This window comes from Thunnus albacares, chromosome 10 (assembly GCF_914725855.1).
Source record: "Thunnus albacares chromosome 10, fThuAlb1.1, whole genome shotgun sequence".
In the NCBI taxonomy this organism is placed as follows: domain Eukaryota; kingdom Metazoa; phylum Chordata; class Actinopteri; order Scombriformes; family Scombridae; genus Thunnus; species Thunnus albacares.
Genome location: NC_058115.1, coordinates 29,567,446 through 29,582,296, shown reverse-complemented (window position 1 = coordinate 29,582,296; position 14,851 = coordinate 29,567,446). Strand labels below are relative to the sequence as shown.

Genomic DNA, 14,851 nt, shown 5'->3' with positions numbered 1-14,851 from the left:
ATCTCTTGGAGGTTTTAATCTAAGATTTCATCTGAGAGTCTTTTTATATATTAACATTTTTTAATCGATTATAACTGTATCAAACTGATTTAAGACACTCAGAGTGGCAGCATATTAATTTGTTACACCTGTGTTCAATCAATAAGATCATATTAGTCCTACAAATCAACAAAGCTGACTATATTGATTCATTTATAATGCAATTTAACTCTTATATTAACATTAGTTCATTGATAATATAAAATTAGCACCAAACTATGACAAAATATCCTTCTTTTTGAAGCATCAGTTACCTTAAATCTCCATCTTGTCACAACAACAAATTTCAAAGTGTGGTCCTTTCCCAAGATTTCCTCGTTGCATAAAATGTCCAGCTGTGAAAAGACAACAGAAGAGCAAGTTATCGAACAATATCGGACCTGAAAGTCTCACAGCAAAGAAATAAACTCCCTGTTTCCCTCAGGAGGGGTTAAGATCACGACACACAAGGAGAAACACTGGTTGGAGGCCTCTGCTGCTGGTTTCCCAGGCTACGTACGAGCAGAAATAAAACTTTCACCACCTAAACTCTGCCCCTCTCCTCTCCTTTTTTCAGTTTCAGTTAGCTATAACATCGCTGTTTCTTGGAGAGACAGCTGGGGGGAAGCTTATTTTGACATGGAGCGGCCCCTGGCACCTGTGCAGCAGCGAGGCTTTTTGGGAGAACACAGAAGTTCAATACTAAACACGAGTCTGGCTCACCAAATCTACCCCTCTCCTCCTGTGAAGTCAACATTGATATTCTGCTGAGCAGTGCCTCACATCTGCATTTTCCAATCAATACTGGAGGACAGAGGGAGAGAGGGAGAGAGAGGGAGGCAGGGAGGGAGACAGTGAACGCTGGAGACGAACACTGCCACAGCGCCACCTGCTGGCTCTCAGTGTAAGGACGCTCTGATGGATGAACACCAGACAGCCTTTATCGGCATCCACAGAGGAGTGAAAACAGACCAGGTTTGTGCTTCTGAAGATAAATACAGAGGAAGAGCTGAGAAGCTGTGACTTCATCTTTAAAAAAAAATAAATTGTCAAAGTGAAAAAAAGAAAGAAAGTGAGAAAATCTTCTTTGATTTCCTCGTACTGAACAGAAAGTTGTACATCACAGCTTTGAGGCGACGCTCATAATCCTCACCAAAATGATATGAGACAAAAAGTGATGGCGCTTCTTCATGAAATGCTACTTTGATATGTTTTAGTCACTTTTTTAAGCAAAAATGGCCATAATGCACTGGTTTTGAGAGTCCCCAAACTAGTGTTCAGGATCCCCACAAAGGCTCACTTTCACACATAGTTACCGGTAAATCACTGGATTAACCATTCAGGCACCGCTAGTGATTTTCACTATTCACACATGCAGCTACATTTCCATCTTACGCCTTTTCACACATGCCACAGCAATGCCAGAATAGATGGGGGGAGGGGGGTTAGGTCGTGTGCATAGGGAGTCTGGTCGAGAGAGAGAGAGAGAGAGAGAGAGAGAGAGAGAGAGAGAGAGAGAGAGACAGAGAGAGAGAGAGAGAGAGAGAGAGAGAGAGCGCGGGTGTGTGAGCAGAGAGTATGAAGTTTGCAGTATAATGTTAGCTGTGAACGTGCAGTGCGATGTGTGTACAGTTTGTCAGTGAATAAATGCTCCTGCTGTGCATTTAGAGATGTTTCTAGTGGAACGGCGCCCGCTGAGCCCCGTTAATCAGCAAGAGTGATGAGTGAATTTACAAACCATCTCTTCTCCATGGATCTGACACCCCACACCTCTATTCTTCATATACCTGCATCAACACTTCACTTACTCTGCACTCCTTAAGAGTAGTTAATGTTATGGATATGATTCGGATTGTGAGATTAAAGATGTTAAACTTGACATGATGCTGTGAATTTGTCGAAGCACAGACACCGACTCGTGAAAGGGAGCCGTCGCTTGAATAGAGGAGACGTTGCTATTTTTTGTGTTGTTTAAATGTTTTAAATAAAATGTTCACACTCTTTTGTAAATGTTTATTCATGTAACTTTAACTGTGTTGCTTTCATAAAACCAAACTGATTATTCAAAGCTCTGTCAGATTGAAGATTCTGAATAATCAGCTTGAGCGTAGTTCAGCGTCTGACGGAGCATTAAATAATCGATACGGCTTTATGAAAGCAATACAGTTACAGTTACATGAATAAACATTTGCAAAACATTTCCCTTTACGCACTTGTCCCTGCAATATCACTGCTTTCATTCACGGCACATACTGGCATTTTCCCTGAAATGTTACAAGGTCTTGAGGAGGGAAATTAGTGGTACAGATTTCTCTGAATATTGATCCCTGCTCCCATTCACACATGATCCCATACAGGAAATGTTCCTGTATATTTCAGGGATAAAATGCATGTGTGAGATGATTAATAGAAGAAGAAAAAGGAAGAAAAACCATCTCTGCTAAAAAAAAAACCTCAAATCTTTGCTTTTTTCATGTGAACACTACAGTTTTACCTCTTCAGGTCTCTTTAACTAATTTAAAAAGGAAACATAAGTCTTATCATATAGCTGTCATACAGCTGTCCAGTGAAAACCATGCATCTACAAATTTGGAGGATAAAGTTCTCTACTTTTTAAGCTAAATAAACCTTTTACAACTCCATTGAATTATCTAAAAAAAAAACACAACATATCATCACAAAGCTGAAAACAGGGTTGTTTTTCTTGGCTCATGAAAAGATTTTCTAGGGCAACTGTGACAAACTGTGACAAGGCGTCACAAGAGAATATTACCTATTGCCTACAAGCCAGAAATGTGCTCTAAAATGTGAAAACCTTCCATCTATTTACAAAGCATTCTTTATAATTTATGTTTTTTAGTATTTTGATATCTCCTGCATTAGACATCACAATCTACAGAAGATTAATTAACCTTGTTTTAAAGAGGTTGGTTGACTCGGTTTGAGCGTTTCTTATTCATTGTAATTTATTCATACATACAGTTCCTGTGAGCTGAGAGACTTTTAGATGGGTGACAGGACCACAACGGTGGGTTTACAAACATGAGGACTGAGTAAATGCCGCACTGTTCTTTGACAAAGCGGCGTGTTGTAAAGCTCTGCGCTCGGCTTGTTGCTGAAAACAGAATTTTGTTCGAACAACAGCTTTTTGATAGTCAATAGATAGGATAACAATGGCTGGCGGGGAGAGCGACCGCCTTGCCAAAGATGTGCTATGGAGGCCGACGATATGATGGAGCCTACCCACTCATCTCTGTGACAGCCAGTAGAGAAAAAAAAAAGACACAGAAAAGAGGAAAAAAAAAGAAGACAACTAGGCGCCTGCGATGATTATTCACAGCATCCTAAAAAATCCATCTGTCGAACTATCGCCCACCCCCCCCCCCGCTGCTGTGAACGGGGTGGTAAAGATGATAGATAGAAAAATGACTAAATCTAGATTATCACAACGGGATTGTTTCTTTCTAAATTCAACAAACACCAAAAAGGGCCTCGTATGAGTCAGTGCAGAAAAAGCATAGTGACCTTTATGTAATTTCTTTTAACTAAACTTTCTGATACACATGGCCCACACTGCCCAGCTGGTGCTCCAACACAAGTTAAAATTAAACGCCAAGAACTAAAGAGATTTGTTCCAAATTGCTACAAATCCATTTTGGGAGAAAACATGCGTGTTTTGTCAGTCTATAATAACCATAGATGACTGTATCAACAGTGTTTGTTAAACTCAGGAATTAAGATGACTGAGAACAGTAATCCATACAATCATTTTGTCATAAAATGACGTGATTTTGGACTGAAACTCCTTGGAATGAAAACCACTATTTAACCCATGATACTCCCCTTCTTGTTAAACCAGCCAGTTGAGACCCTTTGATTAAGAATAATTTAAGTTTTGGTGATTCTGTACTAATTAAACCCTTTCTGTCATTCTATTTATGTTCCTTTCATGATGAAAACCAAAGTAAAACTTGCAAAATACACTATGCATTCTGACCTTTTCGGAGTTTTAGCAAGTTAAAAAACAGCATGAAGCGATTTCACTGGTGTTAAATGTTCAAGTTTTCCATTTCCATTTGAATGTTTCTTTATCTTGTGATTTAAGTGGTTTCATAATCTCACACCATCACTAAAACTACATTTAGCATGTGACAGATTTAGCAGTGGTTTCCTCTCTGCATACTGCTTTCCGGGCTGCTGAAGCGTGTGATTATCTGTACCTCATTAAATGATGTCAGGTTAAGCTTTTTGGCGATGAATTTCTTGAGGTGAAGGACTGTGGCTTGTGCTGAACAGCGTATCCACTTGCGCTTGAGACCCCGAAGCTTGCTGCTGTTGCACTCCAAGCAGATGCTGACCTGTGACAGGACACACAAACACAGAGCAAAAGGCTTAACATCCTCCTGTGGGGAAAATGTAAGGTGGCAACCAAATACAGAACGGTTAAAAGTTAGAGACAAGTTCACGTAAACCATGACAACATCAGAGTCAGACTGTTTCTTATAGTCCTCGTTAGGCTATCAATACTTATTGTGGGTAAAAAGTCTGCAGAATTTGCTAGTAACAAGGTGAGATTTCTATATTTATATATGTATACACAGTTCACCCAGACTGAACCCTAACTGTTAAATGGATTGAAAACTGCTTCACTGATGAATCTTAATGACTTTGGTGAACCTGATTTGCTTCCAAAAGGTCAAAATTTCCACTTTTCCAAAACATAATGGCTGAATACTTGCCAATTATGCTAATAATGCTAATATAGTATGCTAACAGGCTGAGAATTAGCATGTTAACAAGCTAAACTGTACATATGAAGTAATGAACATTTATGGTTTTGCATGTAAGTTTAGCATGGAACAGTATTAGCATGCTAATCTTAGCATTCAGCTCAAAGCAAATGCCTGAAAAAGTACAGCTTAGTGTGCTGGTCATATAAGAATTTATCATTGCAATTTCACACAATTTATCTGATTGGAAATGTCACAAGCAGAGGATTAACTCATGGAGGTGAAGCTAATCTCTGCAAAGCTTTCACATAAAGTTCAGCTTTAGTAAACTCTCTTTTGGACACCATTGTGTCCAAAATAAAAGATGCCATCAGTTTAGCAAAAGCTGTTTCATAAACTAATTTTTCTGCTCAGATAAACAGTACAAATGCCCTCCTGTATGGTATGATGATGTAACTGTGCCTTCCTCAAAGTGTTTTGGTTTTAGTTGGCAAGGTACCAATTTCTAGCAAGTTAGCAATGTTTGCTAGGTTGACATTGAGCTTCTATTACTGTCCTATATCTAAAGAAAACTTTGTTCTGAAAATGCCTTAGACTAGAGAAAGATAAGTCTAAGAATGTAGCTTAGCCTGACAAGCTTTATGAAAAGTGCTAAAATGACCACTGTACCAAAGAAACTAAAAAATAAACTCCATCTTTAGCTAACAAGGCCTTTCCTCTGGCACCGCCGTCGGGCCAATGCATTTATCCTTGCCCTGGTGGATACTTTTTCATCCATCTAACAGTTTTGTTTTGTGCTGTGAAATGAGGATTACAGCCTCACAGGGCTGCTATGTGGCTGTAGATGTTTAGTTTTAATTGAAAGTTAAAAAGCGGGAAAAACAGTTGGAGCATTGCTGCTTTGAAAACAGTTTCTGTGCTCACAGTTCGACACAAGAGACGCCTGTTTGACACTGTTATCCGAGTCTCACAAAAGCTGCTGACTTCACCAGCCCTCAGTTTGAGACTGGTGTAGATTTCCCCTTATGCTTGCACTGCACATCTCACTGAACCAGCATTGTCTGTTTGTCTCCTGCTCATTGGCTTCTTTCATGTGACCGGGTGTCACTGCCATTGGCCCCTGCACTTGTTTTTTCCCTGAGGTGACACGGTAGGTGGTTTGGCAGTCGGTGGTTGCAGGAGTCAGAATGCATCACTGCCAACTGAGATTCTAGCCCCCACATATCAAAGAATAAGAAAGGAGGACAGAAAGCCTTGTGTTCCTTCATTTGTGGGTGTCTACTGTCACAATCCCTCTGTCTGTCTCTCTATCTTTCAACACAGGAAGAGCTAACATTACCCTGGTTTCTGCTTAAACTGTAAGTCATTTCTGTCCTCAAACACTGGCAGTGCCTCAGTGCACCCCCTGTCCTTCTATAAGCAAAGATTCAACACTGTAATATATCTGCTTTCCAGTAGCGCTGGCAATGAGGGAGGCTCATAATGTGAAATAAAAGCCTTGGCGGTGATCTGGACTCCACAGTGGCTCCACAGCAGTCTGTAAGGCAGTTTCATTACATTACAGTACATTAGTGACGTCTTTAGGGAGCCGCCGAGTCCTGCTACAGCAACACAGACTCACAGATCAGATAAACTTGAAGATGTTTTATATTCTGGTATAACCAATAATCTATGCATGTTATGTTATATTAAACACAATCATAAACTTTAGGACAGTGGGAGAATGTCTGGATGGTAAGTGGAAATGGCACCTGAACACCACCCTGTGGCGGAACAGAAATATCAAAAGGGGCGCATAATCTTGAAGATATATTCGACTCAGTGGTGGTGGTGGTGGTGGGGGGTGGGGTGTGGGGGGTCCTCCTTTTTGATCTACTAGGGACATCTTTCTTTTTGTACCTTCAATTACAGACAGCACTGCAATAGGGTACAGAATTGTAGAATTGTAAACCAGTTGTATCCAGTCGTGAGCTGGGTAGACACAACACCCACAAGAGGTGTCAGCCATACACTCAACACTGAAAACAGAAGGGCCTACCTTTGGTAAAGACCTGGATTAAGGACTTGGCCATTGAGTAGGAGGACAAAAACTGGGAAAATGTTTGGGAGAACATATTCCATTCGTCCAAGAACCCCAATCATCAGTTGATTCATTTCAAGCTGTGTAAGAGGGCCTACCATACACCACTCATAAGATATGAAACAGGCATCTAGCCTTAACTGTGACTTGTGCTCCCTCAATATATCTGGAACATTTAAAACACATGATATGGGACTACCCAGAGGTCTATGACTTTTGGAGAAAAGTGGCATTAACTGTTTGATATGACTGGCAAGCCTGTACCCCTGGAACCAATTCCTCTTTTACTCAATGATGATTCATGGATGAGACTGAGTGAGAAACAACTCAATTTATGGCTCGCTGGCATATAGCCTAGTATTGGCTGCCACCACACAAATTGTACACTAGAAAATAGATTGAATACTTTCAAAATGTGGTCATGCTAGAGCTGTCCACAGCCCGGGTAAACAAAGCCAAGGCCATTACATTGTGGAGGGGGGGGGCTGCCTCTGTAATAGCAGACCTACTTAAGAAATGGACCATAAATTGGTATGAGATTGGTATAAATTGGAAAAAGGAGAGGGGTTCAAATGTACATGTATTGTAATGTATTCTGTTGATTTTCAATAAAAAAACAATTGTTAACACGTCTGACAGATGTGACTGATGAAATGGTGATGCATATCAAGAAAATATCAAATATGGCTTTTCGGTGTCATGCAGAGAAAGCTTAACACCATTTCATAGGCTCATTACTGAGCCCTGAATGCTTACAGAGGTCTGACGCAATGTTTCTACTGGTATTGATTTTCTTAGGTCTTTAAGCTTGAGTTTTGTCTGTGTGAGTATTGAGTTTGGACCGCTGATAAATCAGGCTGGAGTATCCAAGGCTAGATTAATTATGTAGAGCAAAGCTGTGTTCTCCAATTTCTCCAAAAGAAAACTCTTAAAGTTGTGGTTTATTAAATTTACACCGTCTTTTCTCACCCCACAGAGATCTTATCAAATATGATGAGAGTCTGAAGGTGATCCTGTCCTCATACTTCCACATCTGAAAATATTAAACTCTGAAGAACAATGACTGAATGTAGGTTTCTCTGGTCAATTGTAGCTTCTTTTTTTGGTGTGTCACTGCCTTCATTAGCTTTCTTTGGCACTGCTTCACACCCCAAGGTTACACTCTGAAAGGTCGTCCAGAAGACAGCGGGTAAGTGTTCTGGAAGTTGGCCATGCGTGCCGGTTCGCCTGCCAGTTCTTACATCTGAGTGGTTTCTACATCTTCAGTGACACCATGGCGAGGGGCAGTCTGCTCTCTGGGACAATTCTTCATCCTTCCTGATTGCAACTGTTGCTATCATTCTACAGCACTGTTTTTCTCTACACCTTACTTTCTTTCTCTTTCTTCCACTTTTGTGTCATTTCGACTTTTATCACTATAAATCCCTTGAGATTCACAATCTCATTGTGCATTTTCCAATCTTCTCTCTGCGATTCTGATACAGTTCATCTTTCATTATAATAGCATCTTCTGCTCTGCAATCTGGGCTGGTTGCTACATTCTTGAGAGGAAAAAGGAACTTAGATGGGTCTTTATAGCATTAAGTTATCCGTCCTCATTTGTATAAAAGTATAATTAAATATAAGCCACATGTTATTACTGTAGGAGTCGGTGATATGGATGAAATCCTTTATCAGGGTTTAAGTGATGAAATATTTCTGTAAAATCAATTGAGAAATTGTTTATGGATAAAATAACCAGACAGGAGTTTCTATTTTGGGTTGGTCCAGGAAATTAAAATCAAATCAAGGTGCTCCATCACATTGATGCAAATATCATAAAAATCCAATATCGTCATAAATTAGTCCTGTTAATTGATTCGCAGCAATGCCCTCAACAGACCAAGAAAACCACAGAGATATCTCTGATACGACAAAAACTATATGGCTGATATCGCCTAACACTACCTGTTACCGGATCATTTCTAAAGGGTCCAAAGACTTGATTCTTCCAGAAAACTTTTCTGAAGATAAATGCAGCATTAGTTTAGGAAATAAACCGTAACATATGGGACCACTGCGGTCTATCTATGGATAATCTTTAGGTAGTCTGCAAAAAGGAAAAAACGTAGAAGGTTACCTGGATCTATAACTGCAACGATTAACCAATTAGTCAATTACTTGATCAACAGCAAATTAAGCGGTTTCTCAAATGTGATAATTTGCTGTTTTTTGTCACATATAACAGTGACTTGGATATCTGGAGGTTTTGGACTGTTAGTCAGAAAAAACAAGCAAATTGAAGAACTTGTGGCCTCTTAGAAATTGTGAATGCAATTTATTCACTATTTTTTAACCATGAAAATCAACTGAAATAATGAAAATAATCATTAGTTGCAGGCCTACCTGGATCTAAAGAAAACCCCTAATTTTGATAAACAGTATTTTCTGTTTGTCAGCCGTTTCCTTTCTGCAAGACTTACCTTCCAAATCATCACCACTAGCTCACAAGATTCATCCCTCCATCTTTAAACTCCTGAAAAATTACATTCTATGATTTTTGGATCCCACCTCGTCGCCCTGGTGACTCGTCATCATCAGGGCTTTATTCTCCTCTCAATCCAGTAAATCTCTCTCTCTCTTTTTATCAGTCATCTTGTATTTCTCTGCTCTTCCGCCTCCCTCCCCCCCCTCTCCATGACATTTGACATTACTGCATTCGGCTCACTCAGACTGCCGTGTTAGCTATTCTGGACGCATTCTGCACTGCTGCCGAGCATCCAAAGGGCAAGATCTTCACCCTCATCAGGGCAGGCTGCCTTTCCCTCATGACAATAAAGAGCTGGTTGATTGGAGAGGGCCTGTGCTGTCTTTTTTTTTTTCTCTCTCTAAAAACAACAGCTAAAATGGGTACAAAACCAATTTTCTTCAGCCAGTGAAACATTAAAGAGCGCAGGGGAGCTGCTTTGCTTTCTGAATGTGACTGTGTTCCTGATAGCGTCTGTCCAGCACAATAAGTCCACTCTCTCTGCATTATTAATATCATTTTCGGGTGCTTGGGAATGTGCCAGAATACAAATGAAATCACGAAAAAGCCCATTTCCATTTTAAATGCAGTCAGTGGATGGCAGTGGCGTGGCACTGTGGTGTCTGTCACTAAGTGGAACTATACAACAGCCACAAAACCAAAGACAAAAGCACCCAGTAATTGTAAAACAGCCCAGTAAATCACACGGGGGCCACGTTTATAAAGGCAATAATTGGTGTTCAGGCTTTTAAGGCAATTGTACCAACAATTATCACTGACTGTATTTTTTCCCCCCTTTGTGTTTTGTTCCTGACAGACTACAGAGCAAACCCATAATTATTTTATCCAATTTGCTTCTTCTAATCTCAGCTAAAAGACAAACCAATGAGCGCTACCCTACCTTCCTTATAGACTATAAAACTGATTTATCATTAAAGAGCTTTATTATATTATAGTGGTATCTCACCATGCAGATCCGTTACATTTGGTTTTATTTACCCTGATTCTTAGATATCCGTCTCTCAGATTTCTGCCTCCACATCAATATATTTAAGGATGAAATTTAATTTATGGCGCTCACAACATTTAAGAGAATTCAAAAGCAAACATCTCTTTCCAGAAACAAAGTCTCTGTCCTCAGATGTCACAGTCGGGACTATTTCTTTGGTAGAAATAGTTTTCTTTTGGCAGTTTGAATAATCTTCGGACATCGCTGTCAACAGGTTTTAAATTTCCGTAGTAGAGAATTTGTTTCTTTAAATGTCAAAGAGGCAGATATCTCCAAACCTGAGCAAATCAAACCCAAACTGTTTTCATTGTCACTTTTTACCTATCTAACAAAGTAAAAAGAGAAGCTGTCAATTTAAGATGCCCTGGAGAGAATAAATGAGAAGTTTCTGTCTATCAGTAAATTACGGCTAACCTGCTCGTCGCTACGGTGATAGTCGTTGTCCTCCTCTGGTTTCTCCTCTCCTGCCTCCTTATTGGCCGTGTCCTCTGATTTTGCGTCGCCTGTTAAGGAAACCAAAGAGAGAAAACGCGTTAATATTTGCTTCCCAAAGTTGAGCAGAATAACAGCTGTAATCCACAAATGCACACATACACAATAAAACTGATAAAAACTTTTTAATTTGTAGTTCATGGACATCACTGACTCAAACTGTATCGACATGTTTCTGTTTTTGCTGCAGACGATCCACTGATCAAGCAATGTGTGAGTTTCTCTTTATCATGCTCATTAACCCAAGTCAAGAAGCTTAACAGACAACCGCGGTAGCCCTGCTGAAAACAAGACTTGTCGGATGCATCGGAAACTGGCATGTTTGTCTCTCTGGCAGTATTTTAACAGCCTGTACCAGCTGGAGTGTAAAAACGCCTCCTGCAGAAGTCCATTTATAAGGCAATTACATGTCCGAGGGTGTCAAAGCATCCTTTGTATGACTTGTCCGCTGTCTGGGCACGTCTCTAATACGGGAAAACTTCTGATCAAGTAAAAATCCCCGGTTATTCTCCGCACTGATTAGCCTACATGAGGGCATTTCGCCCTTTTTGTGCCTTTCTCAGGAAAATGGAAGCAGAACTGGAGGGTTTAGAGAGAGCAGCAATCTCTGGCAAGTGAACATAAAGGTAAAATAGGAAGAAAAAGAGATTTCTCACTCTGCGCTACTAAGGGTAATGTGTTCAGAGTGTTGCGAAAAAGGTAAGGTACTGTTTAATAATACACCACACGTACAGTTCACCTTGAGTCAATTGTATTAAAACAGTTTTTGTGAAAGGATTAAAGCCAGATTAAGTAAACTGCCTGAAGAGAGCTTATTTAAAAGTTCATTTCATAAATGTTACTTTACTAAGTGTGTTGTGCAATCTGAAAGTACCAAATTATTCCCTTTAGAGAGTAATAGTGTGAATGTGGATGACTTGTGGATGGACAGATTGTACCAGGGAAAATAAACAGATATAAGATATACAGACCGATGAACTTTGACTCAGCGATGCAGCAGTCAACACAAAATTTAACTTAAATGTCAAGAGTCTTCAACTGCAACCTGGTCCAAACTAGTTACAGGCCCAACTAACCATGCACTTTCACAATATATAATGTGGTTATTGTCAGCTTTCTGTGACCTGATGGGTTAAACATTATATAAATTAAATATAAATGAACAGGTTTACTTAATAAAGTCATGACTTAAAAAGAAAATTACTCATTGCAGCTCGATTTCTGCTGGAGAAACCTGACAATTACAAGTGCACAACAAAGACTTCAGACAGATAAAGTATTGTTGTAGCAGCAGTGCAAATTATTCTCTCAAATATTAGATTAATTGTTTGGTCTAAAACTGTAATGAACTGACATGAGTTCTGGAAAATTAATTCACGATGAAATAAAACAGAAAAACAGCAAATCCTCATATCTGAGATGCTGAAACTGGAGAATGTTTGGTATTTTTGCTTGATAGATGACTAAAATGATTAATGGGTTATCAAAACTAAAACAAATAACTTTAAGTATGTTTCCAACGCCGTGACTTTATAGAGACTTCCTGCATTAACCTGATTTCTTATGTGCCCATAAGCACGGTGGACGCCAGACATATAACCACCTTTTAAATCTAGTATGAAAAAAGCTGCTACGAAGTCGTCCAGAACCGGTGTGGTAATACGTTTATTAATGGATTTTCTCGTTGGCTGTAATATTGTAGTATTATTGAATTCTTAGACATGAAACTTAGTTATCAAAGTCAAAATTGCAGGTTTTATGACTAAAATTGCTGCACAGATAGGTATTGCTTTTCTGTAACCTTTAAAAAACAAAGAAATTCAGTTTATTCTTTCTGGATTCAGTGGATGTAATAACGTTGTGTGTGTGTATGTGTGTGTGTGTGGTGTGTGTGTGTGTGTGTGTGTGTGTGTGTGTGTGTGTGTGTGTGTGTGTGTGTGTGTGTGTGTGGTCAGTTTACTCCTCCTCAGACTGAAGATGGGATTCTGTGACCATTTTCTGTTTGGGCTAACTGTCACCAATCCCGCAGAGTATTACCGGGAAAGGTCTGAGCTTGCTCCGATGTCTCTGCGGTGATTGTCTCCAGAGTCGGCCTCGCTGATTGCTTATAAAGACGGGCTTGCTCTTATTGTTGTGTCTCACCTTCAAACAACCCCAGAGTATCTCAGTGGCTATAAACAGACATGTAGGCCTGGCTTGTGTTTTGAGGTGGCGGCGTCAGGTAATGGGATGATTGCTCGGTTTCGTCTGTCTCTTGCAGAGTTCCCCTTTTTTGTCTCGGTTTAACAAACTAGTCCGGGTAGAAAACCGGATGACAGGTTTATGATTTATGGGATCTCTAACATACAATCAAATCACAAAGGCATGTACCATAACAATATCAAGTGAGGCTACATGGGGGAATGAGATGGAGTAAACTAGCAGGGTGTGCATGTGTGTTAGTGTGTGGGAGTTTATATTGTCATGAAAGATTAAAGTGCACTCAGCAGACTCATCATGGCCCCGTGGCCCTGCATTTTCTTGTGTTAAGTGCTCCGGAAACCAGGCAATTCAGAGGAACGAGAGTGTTGTGTGCTGGTGCCGACCAAGTTTTTATTTTGCTGGAGTCGTGTGGTGCTTGGAAGAAAACTCACTGTGTTTGCACCTCAGAGTGGTTTGTGTGGAAAAAACTTAAGATTTATATGTGGTGTTTCAAATGGTGTGATGCTGTCCTTTCATGTTATTGGTCGACTGATGGGTTTATGCAGACCGTGTGCTTTTTTAGTCCCTCTATACTTAACATGTTGGGAATACTCCACTACCATCATCTGACTATCAAACCACCTGATGGTCCTGAAAACTCTACCTTGCTCCATCACTTTGTCCAACTCACATACATTCAATTCACTGTCATATATGACAAAGAACATCAGCAAATGATCACATATGAGAAGCTGGAACCAGAACATGTTGGGCATTTTTTTCAAATGATGATTAAAACAATTATTCCATTATCAAAATAGTTGCAGATTATCCGTTGCAGCTCTACAATGAATTGCTTAATACAGTGCGGCTTCAGAGCAATGAGGAAACATTAATGTGATTTGGAAGTAGCACAATTGGCTGTTGTGGAGAAACTGTAAGTGTTTAGAACTTGTGTATAAATGGGATAGAAGTGGATTATATTACTGTTTCAATAGACGATTTGATATGTTTTGACATGTCTGTTTGTTTTGGGGGGTTTTTGCCATGACTTTGGGTCGCCAAAATCCATTTAGACTGCTATGAATCCAAGCAGACTATTGTACAGCTGCCATTTACTATCAAGAAAGCTGCAACTTTTTCAGAGCCACCTTTCACACCAACAGGCAACACTGGATTACCAGCTGGGCAAAATGAACAACTACCCCGGGGCCCCAAACCCCACAGGGCCCTAAATAATCCCAGTCTCACAGCGTATTACTTAGCTATTGGTAATTTGAATAATTGAAAATTTGTTGGGTAATTTTCATATCAACTTGGGTGCACCATTATTATAAACCCTGTATCAAAATCACGTTTTTAAAACCTTTATCACACCTATATGTTAAAGTATACACAGTCATATACAATTAATACATATACAGACACATGCACAGTCTGTTTCATCTGTCCTGTTGTTTTTATCCTGATTCATTTGTTTGATTGTTTGAATCTACAGTAGTTTTAAACCTATGCTTCAGCTAGATGTTTACATTACATTACATTGCATATCTGTATCTAACAATGATTATCTGTATGGTCCCCATTCATTTATTCCTGTATCTTAGCTTATATTGTGCTAATTTGATGGATATTCCAAAATAATTTGGTGTGGGAGGATCGATGGGGGCCTACCAGCAGGAGGCCGATGATTCGTTTGATTGTTGAAAAGGAGACGTTGGCATTTCTCTGCACCAAAATTCACATTTGCATCTTTAACATCACTGCTCCTGAATTCAGCTTTCAAGAATTAAGATTTATTTTAATCAGCTGGTTAGAAAGGACCTTTGAGAGAG

The 14,851-nt window shown here is 39.7% G+C and overlaps 1 protein-coding gene across 3 annotated transcripts in view; it reads right to left on the bottom strand.

The window, feature by feature from the left end:
• The window catches only part of LOC122990347 (polycomb group RING finger protein 3), a 119,892-nt gene that overhangs the window by 58,029 nt on the left and 47,012 nt on the right, over positions 1-14,851 (bottom strand). For 2 of the 3 annotated variants that reach the window (XR_006405328.1, XM_044363675.1), the window contains exons 7-8: positions 10,758-10,846; positions 4,239-4,376 (exon numbers count right to left, since the gene is read on the bottom strand). Coding sequence is in view for 2 of the 3 variants with exons in the window: in XM_044363675.1 (XP_044219610.1) it covers positions 4,239-4,376; positions 10,758-10,846 (227 nt within the window). In the remaining variant the exon portion in view is untranslated. Of the gene's footprint in view, positions 1-293; positions 375-4,238; positions 4,377-10,757; positions 10,847-14,851 lie in introns of all 3 variants that reach the window. The other variant, XM_044363674.1, reaches the window with a different exon arrangement.